This window comes from Castor canadensis, chromosome 1 (assembly GCF_047511655.1).
Source record: "Castor canadensis chromosome 1, mCasCan1.hap1v2, whole genome shotgun sequence".
Classification (NCBI taxonomy): Eukaryota; Metazoa; Chordata; class Mammalia; order Rodentia; family Castoridae; genus Castor; species Castor canadensis.
This window is the reverse complement of record NC_133386.1, coordinates 208,853,935-208,874,912: the sequence shown is the minus strand read 5'-3', so window position 1 is coordinate 208,874,912 and position 20,978 is coordinate 208,853,935. Positions and strand designations below refer to the sequence as shown.

Below are 20,978 nucleotides of genomic sequence, written 5' to 3'. Positions count from 1 at the left end.
TCCACAGACGACCCTCCTACTCATGCCTCTTACTGGGACACGTTCCCTGGAGGGTTCTTCAATCAAGACCTCTCAAGACCCCACGGCTGTAGGGTCGCACAGCTGGGTCTGCTTAGTTCCCAGGCGTGGCCTGGTCGTCGTTCCGCAGAACTGGTGTCCTGGCGTCTGGGCGGCGGCCCAGCGGCTGCCTCAAGGGGGTAGGCCGACCGTTCGCCCTGTCCCCATCGCGTTGGTGCCTTAACTGGGCTCCCCGGACCTGGGCCCACCCGTAATCGATGCTTTGTGCTCGGGGAGTCCTGGCCTCCCACACTGCGCACGAAGACCCCAGAGCCGGGATCCGCGGCCGAGTCTCCTGAGCCGGACCTCATGTCCATAGCCTGGGCCTCGCCTCAGGGGGGCGGAGCGTCGTCTCCGGGGCGGGGCCTCGTCTCTAGGGCGGAGCGTCGTCTCCGGGGGGCGGGGCCTCGCCTCTAGGGCGGAGCGTCGTCTCCGGGGCGGGGCCTCGTCTCTAGGGCGGAGCGTCGTCTCTGCGGGGCGGGGCCTCGCCTCTAGGGCGGAGCGTCGTCTCTGCGGGGCGGGGCCTCGCCTCCCACCGCTCCGATTGGTCGGGGAGCGCGGGGCATTGTGGGCAGCTGCGCTCCCACCGCTGCCGCTGCCGCCCCCGCTGTCGTCTGTGCCTCGCCATGTCGGGCTCCCCAGTGAAGCGCCAGAGGATGGAGTCCACGCTGGACCAGCTCAAGCAGTTCACCACCGTGGTGGCCGACACGGGCGATTTCCATGGTGAGGGGGCGTGGGGCGGGCCATGAGGCGGCCCCTAATTCTGGGACCCAGACTAAGGTGGCTGTGCCCAGGGCGGGGCCTCGTGGGCGCCGAGGCCGGGGGTCAGCGGTGCTTTGGGCGCGCGGGCCGGACCGGACCGGACCGACGGGTCCTGCGAAGGCTCTCTGGGCTCCACACCCGCCTGGAGCCTTCGGCGACCCCGTGACCTTTGTGAAGCGTGCGTGGAGGTTTTGCAGCTTCCGCGCGGTGCGGTGCCGCCGGCTGGGCTTTACGAGGGCCGCGCTCGCTCGCTGGACACCACCTGCTAACACAGCCTGTTGCACTGGCCTTCCTGCGGGGCCAGCTGGTGACCGTCCGCGGCAGGTGCCTGCCCTGGCTGGGCGTCCTCCCCACCTGCTGAGCACAGACTCGCGCCCAGGCTGTGCGGGCTCGGAGGGAGCTGGGAGACACGCAGACAGGAGGGTTGCACGGCTCGCCCTTAGCTCCCGGCCTTGCAGTGAGCCTTGCTTCATGTTTGCTGTGAACATCTCAAAGTGCCTTCCGCTCTTTTCTGCTTTCTCATGGTGACTTGAGAAACAGGCTTTAATTCCTCTTGGTAACTGAGTACGTGCATTGTTTGTCTAACAGAGCCTCGGCGAGTGACTAGACATATTTGGCTGCTTGAATGTAAAGAATGGACTCAGAGACCGGCTCCGGGTCTAACAGGGTGACCCAAACCTGTCTAACAAATAGAAGCTCTGGACTTTTGTCAGAAGGCTTCAGGAGATCCAGTCACAAGCAATGACGGCCTCTGCCCCTGTAGTCTGGATCTCTCCGGGTGACCATGTATAAGACAGTGCCACAAAGGTGGCTGTCCCTGTGCCTACTCCTCAGCTTTCTCCCTTAGCACCAAGAATAATTTGTAGTGTTTGCAGAGTGCATGGAGCCCTTGTCTGCATCACTCCTTGCTGATTGTCCCCAGGTAGAACAGAACTAGTTGTTATACCTTCTAGTAGTACAGGGCCAATGTCTGGATTTTCCAAGGCCATAGGAGGAGGGATCTGGGAGTGTTATTTTTTAGCAGTCTCTAAACCAAGTGCTGACTTTTTAAAATGTATCTTAACTTTATTTAAAAATAAATTTATTGATAATGTAGATTAATACAAGTTACGTAATTGTAAACAGTGCATAGGGGTTTTTAAATGAGATCTGTATTTTGTGAGTGAAACTTCTTGACTCCCTGGGTGTCAGAGGCCTCTGAAAATAGAATCAAAGCTCTGGAGCTCTTCCCAGAACAACTTACCCCCTTGTTTTGTACTCAGTGGAAGGTTTCCTGAACCATGAAGCCCATCTGTGGACCCCATGGGTCTGCGGGCGGGGGGGGGGGGGATTGGTGCTGGGCATCCAGCTCAGGGCATCACACATGCTAAGCATGTGCTGTACTACTGAACTATATCCCCAGCCCCTTGGTTTTGTTTTCAGTTGTAGTAAAAGCAGTTTGCTAAAAGCTAACTTTTATCAAGGGGTAATTTTATACAATGAAATGCTAAAGTTTTGGTGTATCACTCAGTAGACTGGTATACCTGAGCCAGCACCATGCTAGAGCACACTTTTTCCTAACTTGTTATTTTGAAATAATTGTAGACTCACAGAAGTTGCAAAATTAGCTCATGGAGCCCATGAAACCCTTCACCCAGTTCCTCCAGTGATATCCAAACCGGGAAGCAAGCACTAGTGTGAGCAGTTTGCTTACAGACCTCCACTGGGGGTTTCCACAAGGTTTTATAACATGTAGATTTGTACTAGCACCATGATAGGACATAGAGCTGTCCTGTTTACAGAGATCCTCTGTGTTCTAGAGGGCCAACCCTTCTGTTCTCTGTCTCTAGTTTTGTTTCAAAGGACACTTTGAAAGTACTAATTTGTCAAACAAACATTCTGGACCAGCGAGTCCCCTGCTATGATGGGCATCTGGGCCTCCATGACTGTGTCCCTGCTACAATGGGCAGTTGGACCTCAGTGGTTGTGTCCCTGTTCTTCACAGCACATTCCATTGGGACAGGCCAGCTGGCAGGGCCCAAGATCAAGCTCCATTGGCTTTTCTTAATATATATTTTTTGGGTAGGTGAAAGCAAAGATTTTTTAGGACCCCATTAGAAGGGAAGAGAATGGTGAGCAGCTAGGCAAAGGAGTACAGTGCTGGCTTTTCTTAATTGAGAGAGAACTAATTGTGCTAGAAAAGACAGTATTTGTTGAAGCCAACTGTGAATACTGTCCTGTTGGACCAGTGTGCCTCCTAGCGTCTGCTGGGCAGTAGGACACACTCCTGGTGCATGTTTTCCCAGGGGCCTTGCACATTGGTCCCAGGTGATGGTGAAAGTCAGCTCTTACAGAAGTTTGTTTGCTCCCATCACTTAGCCTTTTTTTTTTTTTTTTGAGACAGGGTCTTGCTATAAAGTCCAGGATGGCCTTGAACTCTGGATTCTCCTGCTTCAGCCTCCTGAGTGCTGGTATTACAGCCATGTGCCACCATGACAGGGTCAGGCACCTTATGTTGGTTGCTGTCTTATCACTATGCAGACAGCTGCTTCTTGGCCAGCCTCTGAGGAAAGGAGCTGTGAGAGCAGTGTTCCCATGCCCTATTCAACTGCTGAAGGGGACCTCGCTTAGTCAGGTGGATACAGGTGCTCTGCTTATTTTCCTATTGGATTAAGTCAGTTTTTTGCTGCTGTGGCAAAATAGCTGAGAAAGTGAACTTAACGGAGGAAAGGTCATTTTGACTTACAATATCAGAGATTTCAGTCCATTATGGTAGGCAGGGTGTGGTGGAACAGTAGCTCACCTCATGGTGAGCAGGGAGCAGAGAATGCCTGCGCTTTTGGCTTTTTCCTTCTTTATCCTACATGGGTCCCACAGGCGGTGCTGCCCGCATTCAGGGCGGGTCTTCCCTCCCTTAGTTACCCTCTCTGGAAACGCCCTCACAGACACACTCAGAGGTGTGCTTTACTAATCTAGGCACTCTCAGCCCAGTCATATTGACAATCAAGATTAACCGTCAAGCCAGGCACCGGTGGTTTATGCTTGTAATCCTAGCTCCTCAGGAGGCAGAGGTCATGAGGATTGCAGTTCAAAGCCAAGCCCAGAAAAATTGTTCACAAGCCCCTATCTCAAAAATACCCAACAGAAAACAGGGCTTGTGGAGTGGCTCAAGTGGTAGAGTGCCTGCCTAGCAAGTGTGAGGCCCTGAATTGAAACCCCATTACCACAAAAAACAACCCCCCAAAACAAAGATTAACTGTCAGGGTTTGGGTGTAGCTCAATGGTAGAATGCTTGCCCAGCATATGCAAAGTCCTGGGTTGAATCACGCCTGCTTTTGAAAATTGCTTCCCTAGCCATTGATGAGTACAAGCCCCAGGATGCCACCACCAACCCATCCCTGATCCTGGCTGCAGCACAGATGCCCACCTACCAAGAGCTGGTGGAGGAGGCCATCGCCTATGGCAAGAAGCTGGGCGGGTGAGTGCCAGGGCTCCCCCCTTCCCCGAGGCTTTGCTAGTTAGCGGCTTGTTTCCTTCTTCACTGAATGCTGGCTTTGTGTTTACTGAGGTGTGGTTTGCATGGAGTAAGCTGCACGTGTCAGTGCCAGTGTAAGCACCCCACATGGGAGACACAGGCCATCTGCAGCACCCTAGGCCCTTCCTCTGCGGGCAAATCCTGCAGCCCTCTCAACCACTGTAGTGTCTTCTGGTTGTCACTTTATTTCACAGCACAAGCTGATGACTTTTAGTAAATCTGTGCAGTGATACAGCCATCACCACATATGATATTAGAACATGTCACTTTCCAGGATGTTCCCTGGTGCCTGTTTGCAGTGGGTCCTCACTCCCAGACCTAAGCTACCATAGACCTTGTAAGGTCCATACTTGTGCGTTTTCTAGACATCATTTTTTATTCGTTTATTTATACGGGCATACACTGTTTGGACCGTTCCTCCCCCCTTCCCCTCCAACCCCCTTCAGTTCTCTAGACATCATTTAAAAATTTCCATGGTGACAGTGCCCAGCTGAGGGCTGCACCAGGCAGGCAGTGTGGCCTGGGCAGGAGTGGCCCAGTGGCTGCAGCTGTCTCTCCCTGGCCATGTGTGGCAGCTACTCTGCACACTGAACCTGGCCCTGCCTTCCCCATCATAGCCAGCTTCCCTTTCCTCCTCTCTCAGCACTCCTGAAATTGGGTGATGGTAAGCCTTTGCTTTGGGTGGTCACTGGACAGGTTCTGCTCCTGCACACGGCTGACCCATGAGTTCAACCTGTGAGACTGGCTGAGACATTTTCATGTGTAGTGAACTGACGAACACCCTCAGCTTGTGGTTCATTTTGGAACAGCACCTGCACTTTATCTGCTGTCTGCTCAGGCAACTTGGGAGAGATTGAAAAGCTCTTTTTGCCAAGTCAGTTTTTATTATAGTACATTTACACCTTGGTTACATGTTAGAGCTTGACAAAATTCAGCAAACCACTATAGATAAGGTGCAGCATATTCTACCCTTGCGTCTGCTCCCTTCCCATGTCCCCAGCTCCACTGCTCTCTAAACGGTATTTCTACCTTTTCCAGATTATCATATAAACAGATCATACTTTGTAGTTTTTTTTTTTTTTGACATACAGTAATTGTACACATTTATGGGGTACTATGTCGTAATTCGATACATGTATACAATGTTTATAATCAGATCAAGGTACTTAGCATTTCCATCCCCTTAAACATGTATCACTTCTTTGACTTAGGTGAAAAGGTAACTTTTTGCAAGTGCCAAAACATAGAGGGATTCAGTTTAGGAAGATGAGGATGTTCTGGAGGGAGTGGGGTGGTACCCAAGGGTGGGAATGTGCTCAGGGCCACTGAACTTTAAAATGTTCAAGATAGTAGATTTTTTGGTAGAGGTATTTTACCACAATAAAACAGTGGTTTTGGGTTTTTTGTTGTTGTTCTTAGTTTTTATCTAGTTGTTTGTTTTATACTACTAAGGTCTGAACTTTGGAAATTCCACTTGCTAGGCAGGCTCCCTACCACTTGAGCTACTCCAGCACTTTTGGCATTGGTTGTTTTTTTTGGTGGTGGGGGGCGATACTGGCCCTTGAATTCAGGGCCTCACGCTTGCTAGGCTTTGCTAGGCAGGCACTCTTATCACTTGAGCCACTCCACCAGCCCTGTTTTGTATTGGGTTTTTTTGAGATAGGATCTCATGTACTGTTTGCCTTAGGTGGGCTTCGAATCTTGATCCTCCCTATCTCTGCCTTTTGAGTATCTAGGTGTGAGCCACCGGCGCCTGGCAGCATTGTTTTTAAGATCGGGTCTCATTTTATGTCTGGGTTGGCCTGGACCACATCCTTTTATTTGTGCTTCCCCACATATAGCTGGGGTGACAGGCATGTTCCACACCCAGCTTTTTGTTGCTCTGGGGTCTCACAAATTTCTTGCCCTGGCTGGACTGGAACTGCAGTCCTCCCAATCTCTGCCTCTTGAGTAGCTGGTTTGGGTTTTTTTCTGTGTTTGAGGCCAGGCCAGGCTAGCTCTGAGTCTTCCTGCCTCAGCCTCCTGATGCTGGGATTACAGATGTGTACCACCATACCCAGCTGGAACAGTGTTTTAGGGGAAAAAAAAAAAAAAAGATGGAGAGACAGTAATATGGCAAAGAAATACAGCGTTTGTTTTGTAGGCTTCTGTGAAACCTCACAAGCTTCCAACCCAGTTTTCCTCTAAATTTCAGGCCACAAGAGGACCAGATTAAAAATGCTATTGATAAACTTTTCGTGTTGTTTGGAGCAGAAATACTAAAGAAGATTCCGGGCCGCGTATCCACGGAAGTAGATGCCAGGTAGATGGGTGGGATAGGGAGGCAGCAGGTCCCCCTGGTGGCACTGATGGCTCAGGAGGAGGTTTGCTTCTCTAAGATCTCTCACAGTCATACCAATGGGGCTCCCTGTTTACCTGCTTGACTGATTGCCAGTCTGTCTTTCATGAAAATATCAGCCTGTGGATCCCACTAAGGAATGCTGGTCCTGAGGTGGGGTCTCAGATTGCTTCCTGAGTCATGCTATGCTCTCTGAACAGAAGGGGTTTGCTTACACAGTGGCTCAGCTAACAGGACATCCTGCTGACAACACACTGTCCCTTGGTGGGTGTCCTTTGTGATCTGAGGGGGACCTCATCCTTTGTTCTCACAGGCTCTCCTTTGACAAGGACGCAATGGTGGCCCGAGCCAGGCGCCTCATCGAGCTTTACAAGGAAGCAGGAATCAGCAAGGACAGAATTCTCATCAAGCTATCTTCAACCTGGGAGGGAATTCAGGCTGGAAAGTAAGTGCCCCCCACAAGGAAGGAGTTGTCGGCTCTGGGGGCTAGAGTGGGGAATTTTGAGCCAGGTGCCCTCTGCTCAGGGTTGGACCAGGGAATGCCATTTCACAGCAGCCAGGAGGAAAGGAAGGCTTCCCATTAACCAGCTGCAGGTTTTGCCTCTCAGTAGTCAATGAATCCTAAGTTTACATGGTTTTTTAAAAGAAAACAGTTGTTACCCAAATTACATGCTCAGTGTGGGAGAGACAGAAAATGTAAAATCCAAGCAGCACTCCTCTGTATCTCTCACCCAGATACAGGAGCCTCAGTAAGATGCGTTCGTCTCCTATCTGCCTTTGCTTGTTCCCCTACCAGGCCCCACCCAGAGCCAGTGGTCTCCCTTCTGTCTGGATTTGCATGTCCTGGATGTTTCACATAAGAAGTAGAGAACATGTGAACTTTTGTGTCTGGCTTCTCTCACTTGGCATGATCTAAGGTTTATCCACATGTAGCATGTGCCAGTGCTTCATTCTGTTTTCTGGCTGAATAATGTTCCATTGTATGGATAAACCACAAGTCCACCCATTCATCTCTTGCTGGTCACATGGTCTGTTTGCACTTTTGGACCACTGGAATGCTTTGAACATAGCCATGCACACTTTGGTGTGGACCTGAGTTTTCCTTTCTTGTGGGAAAATTCTGAGAAGTGGGTTGCTGAGTCACACGGTCAGTGGAAGACACTCTCCACTTTGGCTGTCCCAGCATGGTGTGAGCTACACCCATTCTTGGACATCCGAGTGGCAAAGACACCTCTGAAGCTGGCCCTGGGGAGGGAACCTGTAGCTGGAGCAGCCCTCATCCAGGCATATGGCAGAGTGGGCTCTGCTCTGTCCTTGGAGATCCACCCAAGACATCCACAGTGCATGGGAGTGGGCATTGGATGAGGGCTTAACATGCCACAGGGCTTCTCGAGAGGCTGGGGCCATGAGCTTGCTGGGTGGCCCTAGAAAGAGTGAGGTACTAGCTACTGTCAGCAATGACATAGTGACATGAGCTTTGTGATAATGTGAGGGACCTGGGATCCTGGTGCTGGAGCAGGCATGTAGATCTTCTTGCCTTTGCCTGTTTTGTAATGTGGATGTGGTGAAGAAAGCTGGGTTACCCATAACCCACTATCCAGGCACAATCCTGGAGCTCCAGGCTTCTTCCTAACAAAGGACAGTCCTGTTCCTGCCCCTTCAGTTAGGAAACTGCAGTGTCCTCCCACATGGAAACGGCAGGTGCCCAAGAGCAGCCTGAGGCTGCGTTTGGTCTGCACCACTACTCATCCTGTCCCATCTTCATAGGGAGCTGGAGGAGCAGCACGGCATCCACTGCAACATGACGCTGCTCTTCTCCTTCGCCCAGGCCGTGGCCTGTGCCGAGGCAGGTGTGACGCTCATTTCCCCCTTTGTGGGGCGCATCCTTGACTGGCATGTGGCAAACACAGACAAGAAATCCTACGAGCCCCTGGAGGACCCTGGTGAGCTGCCCTTGGAGGTCATGGGGTGAGGGGGGCTGCGGTGTCATTGAGCAGGGCGAGGTGCCGTGTGTGTGTGTGTGTGTGTGTGTGTGTGTGTGTGTGACCGGTGTGGGGTCCAGCAGGACCGGGGGTTGAGGGCAGCTGCCAGGCTGTAACTTGGTAGCTATCCTCCAGGGGTAAAGAGTGTCACCAAAATCTACAATTACTACAAGAAGTTTGGCTATAAGACCATTGTCATGGGCGCCTCCTTCCGGAACACGGGCGAGATCAAAGCACTGGCAGGCTGCGACTTCCTCACCATTTCTCCCAAGCTCCTAGGGGAGCTGCTCAAGGACAGTACCAAGCTGGCTCCTGTGCTCTCGGCCAAGGCGGGTAAGGCCCAGGATCCAGCCCTGTCCCTCTGTCCTGGTGAGGCTGTGGACCCCGTCTGCGGTCCACACGTGTATTCACACAAGTCACTGGCTCAGTGTGAGGAGGGGAGGGCTGCCCTGATGGGAGGTGCCATGCCTGGACCTTAGGGACACTTCTGAGCCCGAGGGGTCAGGGTAGGCCATGGAGAGCTGTAGTGTCCCCCAGCCCAGGCCAGTGACTTGGAGAAGATACACCTGGATGAGAAGGCCTTCCGCTGGCTGCACAATGAGGACCAGATGGCTGTGGAGAAGCTCTCTGATGGGATCCGAAAGTTTGCTGCTGACGCTGTGAAGTTGGAGCAGATGCTGACGGTGAGTTCTGACTGGGCAGCCTTGGGCAATGTGACCTGCAGTAAAGTCAGGCCACAGCTGAAACTGTGGGGACCCTTTGAGGTCCCACTCACCTGCTACCCAGTGAGGGGCCTGCCAGAGCCATCCTAGGGCATGGGAACATTCCTGGGACTCATGGGTCCTACCCCAGCCCTGGTAGTCAGTCACTGCAGCCCTGGCAGGGATGGTGGGGGGCAGCTACATGACTCATGCCATGTGATTCACATTGTGTTCATTTCTAGGAACGAATGTTCAGCGCAGAGAATGGGAAATAACAGCACCTGAGGTTGGACCCACATCTGCACTGCCTTTGACTTGGGTCTAACTGCACACAGCTTGTAATGAATCTTGCATTTTTCAGCAATCAGCAGAGATGGATCATAGGTTTCTGATTTTATGTAAATTTTTGCCTAATGCATTAAAGCAGTCACTTTTCCTGTGCCGTGTTTCATTTCACCTTCTCTGTACATCAGCAGCACCTGCCCCAGCACCGGTCAGGAACTGAGAGTTGGGTTGGGGTCAGGAGCCCTGAGGGTCACCCTCGTAGCCCTTATCTCAGCACCCCCAGCCAGGGCACAACTGGAAACCTTTAGTTTTAAAGAGAGAACCCTGCACAGGGGCCTCTGTGCTTGGCATCCTTGTCTCCTGGGCTTGTAGGGTGCATTAGCAGGGAGACACATGGTGGCTCTGCCCTGGAGGAGCAGCAGGGCTCCATGCTGTGCAGAGGTGATGCCTGCCTGAATGAAGAGCAGCCCCACCCAGCATGGCATCCATGTGGGGATGGCATGGTACACCAAACCCCTGGCTTTAAAACCTAGCATGGGAAACCCAAGGCAGTGGAGCACTCCCATTGCTGGGAGGAGCTCAGGACAGCCATGGGTGGCTCACCATCCCTAGAACCATTAGGGTGAGGGCATGCAGGCTCAGTGCCAGACTGCTGGGGGAGCAGGGCACAGAAGCTATACGTGTAGGCATGGAGGACCACAGAGCACCCTCTTCCCCTGCCAAGCGTATACCCAGAGACATCAAGGCTCTGGTGAGGGTCCTGCAAGCCCCCATTTGTTTGGATCGGGGGCATTTGGAGAGGTGCATGGAGCTGCTCCTGAGCTCCTCCTCAGAAAACCCACCAAGAGCTTACTCCACCTGGGATTCTGGCATCTCCCTATTCCAGAAATGGCCGGTCTGGGCAGGTGGAGTCCTGAATACTGAAAGAGCCTTAGGGGAGAGAGCGAGGCTGTCACTGCCCTGGGTCAAGACCTGCAGGGCTCCTGGGGAGGCTCTTGCCACCTATTCCTAGTCAGGCCAAAGGGCCTGCAGGGTATCACTACAGGGGGCCGGGGTGTCCAAGAGCTAAATGAGCAAAGCCTCATCCCTCCCCTTCTCAGTACATGGGCAGCTTGGGCCAAAGTTTCCTACAGCGCAACAGACCTCCTGGGCTGACCAGTGGGCTGTCCTCGGAAGACACCAACAGTATTGTGCCGCCAGTGTCCTGGGGAACCTAGGGTCAGAGGCCAGGCTGTGTGCAAGCTTTGTGGACACAGGTCACAGTTCATAGTCACGTGATCTCAGTAGAGCTGTGCATACTCAGGCCCAACTTCTCAACATTCCCCTTTCCCACCCAGATGGCAGGCAACCCAGTCTCTGGATAGGATGCTGACAAGGTCAGCTGTTAGGTATTACTAGCTTTTTTTTTTACCAAATAGCTAATTTCATGGATATCAGCACTGCCTGATTGGACACAATATTACATTCATGATATGCCATTGCAGGAAAGCCACATTTCATTCCTCCTCATGGTGACTAGCTCAGCCATGAACATCAGGGTTCCTCGTTCATGGGATGGTCTCTATTTCTCTTGGGTAGACTAGGGGTAGGTTTGAGAACATACCCAGGCACATGGGGAAAGCTGTCAGTTGTCTGGGTTTTTCTCTTCACTCTCCGCTTCCTCAGCCTGCTGCTCCCAAACCCTCTGAAACCAGGCACAGTGGTGGCAGAGGCCCAGCTCAGTCACAACTCCCTCCACCCCCACATGCCTGGACCTGGACATGGAGGCCTAGCACAGCGGGCAGACCCACTCTTGAATGGTATCTTCGCTGTATCATTTCCCACTGTGGCCTGAATACCGCTGCAAGTCATGTTGACACCTCACCCCTGATGGTTTGGGGGTGGTTAGGACGAGGGTAAAACCCCAAGAATGGGATTTAGCGCCTTCATAGAGATCCCAGAGAACTTCTGCCCCTTCCACCATGTGAGGCACAGCAAAGCGCCCTCTGAGCCAGAAAGCCCTCAGCAGACTCATCTTGAACTTCCAGCCTCCAGCACTGGGGGAAATACCTTTTGGTGGGACTGGGGTTTGAACTCAGTGCTTCACACTTGAACCACACCTCCAACCCATTTTGCTCTGGGTATTTTGGAAATGAGTCTCACAAAACGTTTGCCAGGGCTGGCCTTGAACCATGATCCTCCCCAGCTTCCCAAGTAGCTAGGATTACAGGTGTAGGTCACTGGGGCCCAAAGAGAAGTAACTTTTGTGGTGCACACACCACCCACTCTGTGTGTGGTTTTGTTCGTTTTTCATTACAGCAGTCTAAACAGACCAAGACAAGGCATGATTCAGATTTTTCAACAGTTTTGTCCAAGGATGTCCATTACCACATGGTGACAAGAGCAGATGAGGGAGGACGGTGCAAGGCCAGCAGCAGTGCCTTGCCTTGCTTCAGTCTTCTATTTGTTTTGAATTTTCTTCATCAAAGCCTTATGACCACCAAGGTGCCTCCTGCCAAGTCCCTGACACTGGGTACCACCCTGGAGCCTGGGGATAGCTGTGATAGCCAGTCAGGTAGAGATCGGAGAGGACCTGAGCTACTCCAGGGCCAGCAGGCTGCTCACTGGAGGGCCACATGCCAGACACCCCAGGAAGAGACAGCAAACAAATTGCACTCAAGAGAGAGACAGTCACAAAGCTGCCTTGGGCCCCAGCAAAGGCCTGTCCAGGGCCTGAGAGGTGATGACTCATGGCCAGTCCTGCTTCCACATAGACCTTGAACCTATGGCCACTCCACAGGTACTACAAGACAAACACCACTGGGCAAACTGGGGGGTTGGGTGACAGCAGTTTCTTAAGAATGTCATAGTGTGATATTCACAAACATATTTATCAATACTATACAGGGCGGGGTGACACCTGTGTCTATCCTGATGGCTGCAGCACCATTCTGGGCTTGGTGGGGGCCTCCACACAGCAAGGGCTAAATGAGGGCAGATTTCTTCAGCAGGAGTGCTGCCAGTTTGGGGGCAGGGAATGTGAACAGGAATTTCCCTGTTCACCTTTGGCCAGGATGAGTTCTGAGTAAGCACAGGTCTGTTGGGCCCTCCCTAACCCTTACCCCCCAGTAGCTAAGGAGATGGGGTCAGCAGAGAGGCCACAGTAGGGCAAGACCCCACCCCAAGAACCTTGAAACTGACTTCCTTGCATTGATGGTGAAAACACTCTGCACTCCAACCATTTCTCTCTGAGGCCTTCAACAGTCCCACAAGGTCCAGGGCAGGGCCTCAGAGGCTCCTCAACAGGTGGGGACAAATGTGGTCTTCAGAGCCCCAGAGGCTCCCTCTGGGGACACCTGGTCCATCTCAAGGGTGCAGCATCCACCACAGGCTTATTTCCTATGGGATGGACATGTGGTCCAGGCTCAGCATGCAGTGTACTGTGGCCAACACAGCCCAGCAAAGGGCTGGTCACAAGGCAGGAGTCCCCCTAGCCCTTCCCCAAAGCCTACCGGCCACCACAGAGAAAGAGCAGGTTCTGCACAGCAGGGACAGTGGAGTTGGTATTCTGTCCAGTGACCAGGTGGCGGTCCAGAACAACGTGCACAGCATCAGGCTCACTAGCTAGAAGGACAGGGCACAGGACTTAACCCCACAATGCCCCCAGATCCATTCCCACCCACTGAGGTCCTGTGAGCACCAGGCAGGGTCCAGGGGTCATAGCCTGCCCGGGCTGCTTCCCCAGGATGCAGCAGGCAGCCCTATCCATCTGCTGTACATGTGGGGGCATCAGCTGGGACTCACCACTGAAGCCAGCTCCTGAGTCCTTCACAAAGTCCTCCACGACCAGTGGCAGGTGGGCAAAGCCAGGTGCTCTGACAAGCTCGTACACAGAGGGCTGTGGGGGCAAGGGTCTGAGCCAGACTAACCAGTCCCTGGCAGTGTTGCCTTCTGCCTTGCCCAGTGCCCTCCCCTGGTCCCAAAGATTAAGTCAGAGTAGAGCAGGGACCCATTCTTCACATGAGGAGAGAAGGGGACAGGAAGCCAGAGATAAGGGCACTGTGGCGGCAGTCCAACTGACCAGCTCCCCCAGCACCAGGCACACAGGGCCAAGATGAGATGGGCTGGCAGTCCCAGGGGAAGCCCTTTGTGGACTCCACAATGCCTGTTTGGATGAAGACTGGCCCTCGCTCAAGGGGCCAAAGCCTGCCCTGGAGGGTCCCAGGCTGCCCGACTTCATCCACATGTGCCTGGCACCTGTCACATGGGACATGATGTCCTCAATTCAGGAAAGAGAAGCTCTGGTGACATGGGAAGGTAGGGTGACAGTGCCTGTGGGACTCTGCACCTGGTGTGGCCTGACTGTGGGACAATGGCTTGTCCACAAGGAACTCACCCCTGTCAGGCTATAGCCGGTGAATACCCAGGACCTGTCCTCACTGGTGGCACAGCACAAGGCAGCAACACCATGGCCAATGGCGCAGATGGGTTCTGAAAGCAGAAAGGCACCTCAGCCTCTGGATGCCCACCATGGCCCAGCCCCTCCCAGACCAGCACCCCCAAATAGTGGGTGGTTTAAGACCAGATCTGATCTAGAGTCTGGGTCGCCTCAGGTTTTGGTGATAAGGCACACGTGAGGAGGGCATGAAGGAGATCGAGGTCCATGAACCAGGCCACTGCCTGCCCCTACACAGCCGGGTAAGGTGCTCCCAGGTGGTTCCCTGGCCTTGTGGGGCCACCCTGGCTCCCCACCAAAGGTTGCTTGGTGTCATTGCGTTTCCACGGCTGAGGTGGCTGAAACAACTGCTGTCTGCTCAGGCCCAAAAAAAGACACTGTGTGAAGCCCCAGACAGTCTGCAGACTGGCCACTAAGGAGCGCACAGCCAGCAGACGTGTTTGTCACATCCTGCCTGGTCCAGTACAGAGGAGCCCAGGAGGGCCCAGCCACCCACCCTCTTCAGAGCCTGCAAAGGCCTGCAGGACAGCGAATGATGGAAGAACGCACAGTTGCCCTGAAGGTTGCACACACAAGGGTGTGCATGGATAGCACGGCAAACTTATCCCTTGCAGGTCAGAGCCACTGTGGCTCTCCACACCTACCTGACTGGCAGGTGAAATGACCCAGCATGTCCAACTCTGAACCCTGCATCTGTCAGTGACCCCGCCTCTGCCATCCTTGCTTGTTCTCCAGTTTCTCCTCACCCACTGCTCTCAGCCATCTTGCCACCCCTGCACCCAGGCATCTGCCCCCGCCTGTCCTCATCACCCCACAGATGCCCCCCGCCTGTTCTCCTGCTGTGTCACCCCAGCATCTGTCCCTGTCTGTCCTGCTCCTTGTCACTCTTGTGTCTGCCTGCTGGTCGGTCTTCCAGTTTATCACCCACTGTTTTCAGAGCGGAAGTGCTGCAGAATGCGTGCCAGGGACCCACTGCTGGCCAGGTCGGCCAGGGCGCCAGGACAGCTAGGGATCAGGAGGGCATGGTACCGGGCACCTGAGGGAGACCACAGGTCAAGAGGTCACAAGGCAGTCACAAGGGCAGGGGCCAACCCTCCACAGGGACCCACTGGCTAGATGGCATCACTTGTCATTTTCCCTACACCGGCTATGGCTCCCCAGCCCCACACAGGCTTCTTCAGGCCAGCCTGATTTGCAGTCTGCACTCTCCCCAGAGCATGGGAATACTGGGGCCCATGGATATGGATCAGAGGCTGTCTGCAACCACAGACCTTCATAGCAAGCCCCAGGGGAGCTTCAGGGGCAGAGAAGGGGAACATACAGAAACCCTAAACCTGCCTATAAGCTGACCCTACAGTCTCAGGCACCCACCCGGGGGAGGACCATGCTGCCTAGCAGGGTGTGAGTCCCAGCCCACCATCAATGGACTCCAGCTTGGCGGGACTAGCATAGGCCTTGAGACGGAAGTCTTGTACCCAGCGTGCATTGCTCTCGGTCACGTCCACAAAGTCCATGGCCTTTCCCTGTAGGAGCAGAGCCCAGAGGACGAGGGTCAGCACTGGGGTTATCCCAGCTGTTGGTTCACAGGGAGCATGGAAATGATGGAAATGGGAAGGGGAGGAACCCTGAAAGCAGCTTCTCAGGGTGCAAAGGCACCTAAGAACACAGACCTTTTTATGGGCTGCCCCGCCAGGGAATTCCAGTGACCACCACACCCCAAGATGAGACTGTCTCAGCTGCTGCTACAGGACAGGGTATCGAGTACTAGGAAGGATTAATGAGCCAGACCCCCATGTGTGGTGGCCCAGCAGAGCCCCACATCCAAGCTGGCACACTCTGAGGTCTCACCAGGGGCTACACCACACCCTGCTCCCTCCTGAGTCTCCTGTGCAGAAAGTGGCAGCAACTGTCTCACCCACTTCAGAGGTGACTTCAAAACAGGCAAAATCACAAAAATGCAATGCATCCTTGCTGTGGACCTATTTACATCTGATGTCCCTGGGGCCTACACCATCAAAGGACCAAGAATTTCCTCCCAATAGAGGATCTCGAGTTTGATGCCAATCTTGGTAAAGGTAGTGAGATCCTGTCTCAACAAAAAAAAACCCCAAAACCAAATAGGTGTGGTGGCAAACACCTGTTATCCCAGCTGAGATCAGGAGGATCAAGGTTTGAGACCAGACTAGGCAAAAAGTTAGCAAGAAAGCTGGGTGCCAGTAGCTCATGCTTGTAATCCTAGCTACTTGGGAGGCTGAGATAGGGAGGATCAAGGTTCAAGGCCAACCTGTACAAACAGTTCGCTAAATCCCACCTCCAGAATAATTACAGCAAAAATGGACTGGAGGTGTGGTTCAAGGGGTAGAGTGCCTGTTTTGTAAGCATGAAGCCCTAAGTTCAAACCCCAGTCCCACTAGAGAAAAAAAAAAAAAGATAAAACAAAACCCTTAGTGAGAATCCATCTCAACCAATGGTGGTATACACCTGTAATCCCAGCTCAAGGAAGACACAGGTGGGATGGTCAGGCCAGCAAAAAAGTAAGACCCCCATATGAAAAATAACTAAAAGCAAAAAAGGGCTAGAGATACGGCTCAAAGGTAGACCACCTGCCTAGCCATTGTAAGGTTCTCAGTTCAAGTCCCATACTGGAAAAAAAAAAAAAAAAGTACAAGCAAAAGGGCTGGGGGTATGGCTGGAATGGGAGAGTACTGATCTAGCATGCTTGAGGCCCTGGGTGGGTTCCATTCCCAGTACCATAAAAAAAAAAAGTATTCCTTCCAGTGGAAATTGCATGTCCCTCATACTATGGGCTGAGCCTCATCTCCCACTGGGAGACATGCAAAAGAAAAAGAAATGAGGCTAGCACTTGAGGGTGCTACCAGGTTTGGTTGCAGATCCCTCACTCCAAGTCAGCTCCTGTGGGGTCACACAAACTACAGAGGACTCCCCATTCCTTCCAGGGAGCAACACCAGCAATGCTCCTGGCCTCATCCCCAGAGAGGGAGAACCTGTCACCAGAGAGAAGTGACTGTACTTACCCCAGGAGTAGCCACCTGCAGGTTGAAGGCAGCACTGGCCATCGTGAAGCAGTGGAAGAAGGACTGGGCTGACACACCTAGAGGAGAAAGGTCCCCAACAGGTATAGGTTTGGCAGGACTGGCTGTCCCACACTTATCCCCACCCCAGGAGGCTGCCCCCAATGCCTCTGGGGGGCTCTTCTGGTCCCAGAATCACCCTTAGGAGCAGCCCATCTCTCCTACCCCAGGGCCCACTCCCCTGAGGCACAGCCACCGCCCTCCCTCTTCAGGTCCAGGAAGCTGAAGCTCAGATGATGTGGTCAGAGGGGCACAGCCAGATCTGTGTTCTGCCAACCCTGGCCCACTGGCCCCACAAGACCTACAGGCCAACCGGTGGCTCTGCAACCTCCAGAGAAGGTTCTCTCTCTGGCCTGGTACCTCCACCTTCAATCAAGCCCAGCCAGAAGTAGGGGCAGAACCCAGCCCACCTCAACTGTCCATGCCATGCTGGCCCTGGCCTCATCCCATCCTTACCCACTAGAGGCCTTTCCAAAGGCAAAGGCTCAGATCAGCCCCTTATAGCAGCAATGAGCAGAGCCCATCCCCACGGAGGTGGGCCTATGGGGAGAGGCAGCTAGAGAGCAGAGGTGTGCCCTACCTGTCCCCAGAGGAAGGACATGCAGGGTCCCTTCCTCCCAGGGGTATAGAGTATAGATTCTGCCCCCATCATGCTGCTTCAACTGTGCTCTGAGGACCCTCAAAGTGTGGGAGTGCCGGCCTGGAGGGTTAGGAGGAGCAATAGCCCCAGGCAGCTGCATGCGCCTCACAGTGAGGCCTGTCTCAAAAAACCGCCCCCTCACCCCCAGCTCAGAAGACTCCAGGCCCACAGGAGAAGAGCACAGCTCTACCGCATCCAGCTCTACCGCATCCGACAGAGGCAGCACACACCCACTTCGTCTTCAGTGTTCTGGTTTCTAAATTGCTTTTACCAAGACCCAATTCTTGCACATTTTAATCTTTACTCACTCTTATGAATTAATAAACATCCAGTGCAAAAAACACACAAACCGAAGCAAATCAAAGTCTCCCCAACCTCTGCCCCTCGACATCCTCAAACCCTCACTCACCACCCCTCCCACGAGGATCCGCCCAGTCCAATGGCTTTTTTCAGAGCCCCGTGTCACCCCACTTCCTCAGTTCCCTCCCTGCGGCACAGCCAGCCTGGCATTCGGACTTTCTGCCGACGCTGAGCGGCCTCGGGGCTCCCCCCACCTCGGTCTGGGGCGGAGCTCAGTAGGTCACGACCCTGCAGTCCCCTCTCGAGAGGGAAACCCCCTAAGTCTCAGCTCCGGCCCCCACCCACAGCCCAGCAGTGTGACTTCCTCCGGTCACTTCCCTGAGGACCCTCGAAGGAATCACCTCCTCAAGCTGAGCCAAGATGCTCACGCCTCGCCGGGCAGTTGGGCACCTGCTTGGAACCCTGTGCGAGGTCAGCGGAACCTCGTCTCTGCCGCCCTGGCCGTCCGTCCAGCTGGCCCCGTCCCGCAGCGCTTCCCGGGGAGCACGAGGGCGGGAACAGGGCAAGGGAAAGACCAGCGCGGTGGCCCCCGCGACCTGCCACCCAGCCTCCTAGGGCAGACGCTCCAGACCCGCACTGAGGTCCTGATGGGCCCGCCCCGGGGGGACAGGTGCAGCCGCGGAGAACCCCGACTCCTCCAGCAGAAACGCCGGCCTCCGGGCCAGGGCCACAGAGCCGCCACGCCCAGAAACGCCGGCCCGGCACTGACGCTCCCGCCTGCCCAGCCGCCCAGCTGTCGCTCCTGAGCCGACCGCGCCCGACTCGACCGACGGCCTTGTGCCCGGTGCGTCTCACCTTCGGCGGCGCCGCTGGCCACCAGGAGGCAGGCCGGCCGGCTGGGTAGCCGCTCGGACGCCATGGCCGCAGGCAGCACTCTCGCCTATGCGCGGGGGCGGGACGTGCGCGTGCGTGCGTGCGTGGGGGCGGGGACGTCCGGGGGCGGGGCGCGCGCTCAGTGGCGCACGCGGGTCACGTGTTCTTCGATCGGGGGCGGGGCTGGGGTGGCTGAGGCGTCTGGGTCATCCGCACGGTTGGGGTCGCGGTTGGCTACCGGGGTCGTCCGCACCTTCGTGGTCTCCGCTAGCTTTTTAGCCCGCCCTCTCCTTTCTCCGGGGGCCTGCGGTCCGAGCGGCCTCCCGATCGGCACCAGGAGTACCGTGCTCTCCCGTCCCTGACCCTTCACTCGGCCGAGTCGAGCCGGGCTGCAGAGTGGACCCGGAGCGAAGACCCTGCCTGCGACTAGCGCCCCGACAGGGGGACAAGGGCGGCCTGTCCAGCGGGCCTCCGGGGGCGGCTGCTTGTGTCCGAAGGTGAGGGGTGCGGTGGCTAGACACCTCTGAGGCGGGGGAATCCTCTTCAGCAGGACAGTTGGGAGATGCAAAAGTGTCCAGGAAAGGAGGGGGTGTCGTTTCTTGAGATGGGGACGCCTCCGGGGTAGAATGTTGAGTTCGGGTAGGAAATTGTCTGGGGTCGAGCTGCATTTGAAATGGTTTTTCTTTACGTTGATATTACACGGGAGTATCTTCATGGGCAGTCATTCAGTAGGTGAGCATCATTTAAAGCCTGAGCTGGAGGGAGGGCGGCTGGAGAAGGCTTGGACCAAACTGATGGTTAAGGGGGTGTCTTGGCTTTTGCCCTCCCCCACTACCACCTATGCCCTGCAGTTTCTGCTCCAAGGAGGGAAAGTTTGTTGTGATTAGGAGCAGTCAGAATGGTGAGTTCAGGCCAACAAGCCTCCTTGGACACGCACAACCACTGGCCCCTGTCTCCTGCCCAGCCCAAAGCAGACCTCAACCACCACCAGTCAGGAACACCTGCCCTCACCTTACCTTCACAGTAAGAAGAAAGCTGGGGCTCCTAGTTGGGCCTGGAAAGAGAAGATCCAGGGCCCTTTTCAAGACCCACAGGGCCAGGATGGGCCAAACCACAGGGAGAGTGTCCCATCCCCCACAATTGCTCGCCTGTAGGCATTGAGCCTGGGAGCTGTACGGACCAGTTGGAATTAGGGCAGAATGGTCCACCTGGTCACCCAGCCCCATCTGCACTGCCCCCAAGGCATTCCTAATGCACCAGAACTGGCTGAGCCAGCTACAGGTGCAGAACTAAGGGCACTGTCAGGAGCTGAGCCTACAGGAGTTCTCCACTCTGTGGGTGTCCACCTGCCACACTCTTCACATACTGGGACTTGTTAAGCAAGTTCTTTGGTTCCAAGAAAGGGAGGGAGGAGGAAGCTAAGTCTCCAGCCCCAACACTAGCAGCAAGTCTGGTGTGTGCAGTGTGTGCAGTGTTGCACTGTCTAGTGTATTTTGGAGCACTGTGCTTGCAAGTTGACCCTCAGACTTAAGTCCCTGGCCTCTGTCCAGACCTGCATGTTTGTGTGAGCACAGCTTTGATTCCTTCATGGGTAAGCCTATGAGGTTATTCAGGTCCATGTGGTGTTTGGGACCCAGGCCTTCATGGGGCAGGTGTGATAGAAAGGCAGTGGCTGGCCAGGACCTGCCTGAACCAGGAAGCTGTAGCAAAGGTCTGAGGGTAGTAACTGGCCAGGAGTCACATTCTGGGTCTGACATTTCGAGACTGTCTTTCCCTTGTCTCCTTCTGTGGTAAGATGACCCTCAAGGCCCTGTCTTATTGCCCTGGAGTGGGGGAGGGGTCTGCCACCAGGTGGTCTGTTGTCCCCAGTGGTTTCCTGCTCCAGTGGCTGGGATCTGTCCCCACACTTCCCTGTGTAGGGGACTAGAAGCCAGGCCCAAGAGTCGGTCCCCTGGCATAGGCCTACCCATGCTTTGGGAAGGGAGCCCAGCCTGCACAG

The 20,978-nt window shown here is 54.5% G+C and overlaps 2 protein-coding genes across 2 annotated transcripts; one reads left to right on the top strand and one right to left on the bottom strand.

Moving 5' to 3' along the window:
• Positions 1-620: 620 nt before the first annotated feature.
• Positions 621-9,794, top strand: Taldo1 (transaldolase 1). The gene is made up of 8 exons (XM_020182440.2): positions 621-780; positions 4,153-4,276; positions 6,528-6,635; positions 6,985-7,116; positions 8,439-8,614; positions 8,789-8,986; positions 9,191-9,336; positions 9,597-9,794. Exons 1-8 carry the CDS (start codon positions 684-686, stop codon positions 9,627-9,629), a joined length of 1,014 nt encoding a protein of 337 aa, XP_020038029.1. The 5' UTR covers positions 621-683; the 3' UTR covers positions 9,630-9,794.
• Positions 9,795-11,955: 2,161 nt separating this feature from the next.
• Positions 11,956-19,094, bottom strand: Gatd1 (glutamine amidotransferase class 1 domain containing 1). The gene is made up of 8 exons (XM_020182450.2): positions 18,962-19,094; positions 17,110-17,186; positions 15,492-15,597; positions 15,003-15,110; positions 14,015-14,109; positions 13,423-13,516; positions 13,131-13,242; positions 11,956-13,017 (listed from the first exon to the last, which is right to left on the bottom strand). Exons 1-8 carry the CDS (start codon positions 19,023-19,025, stop codon positions 13,011-13,013), a joined length of 663 nt encoding a protein of 220 aa, XP_020038039.1. The 5' UTR covers positions 19,026-19,094; the 3' UTR covers positions 11,956-13,010.
• Positions 19,095-20,978: the final 1,884 nt, after the last annotated feature.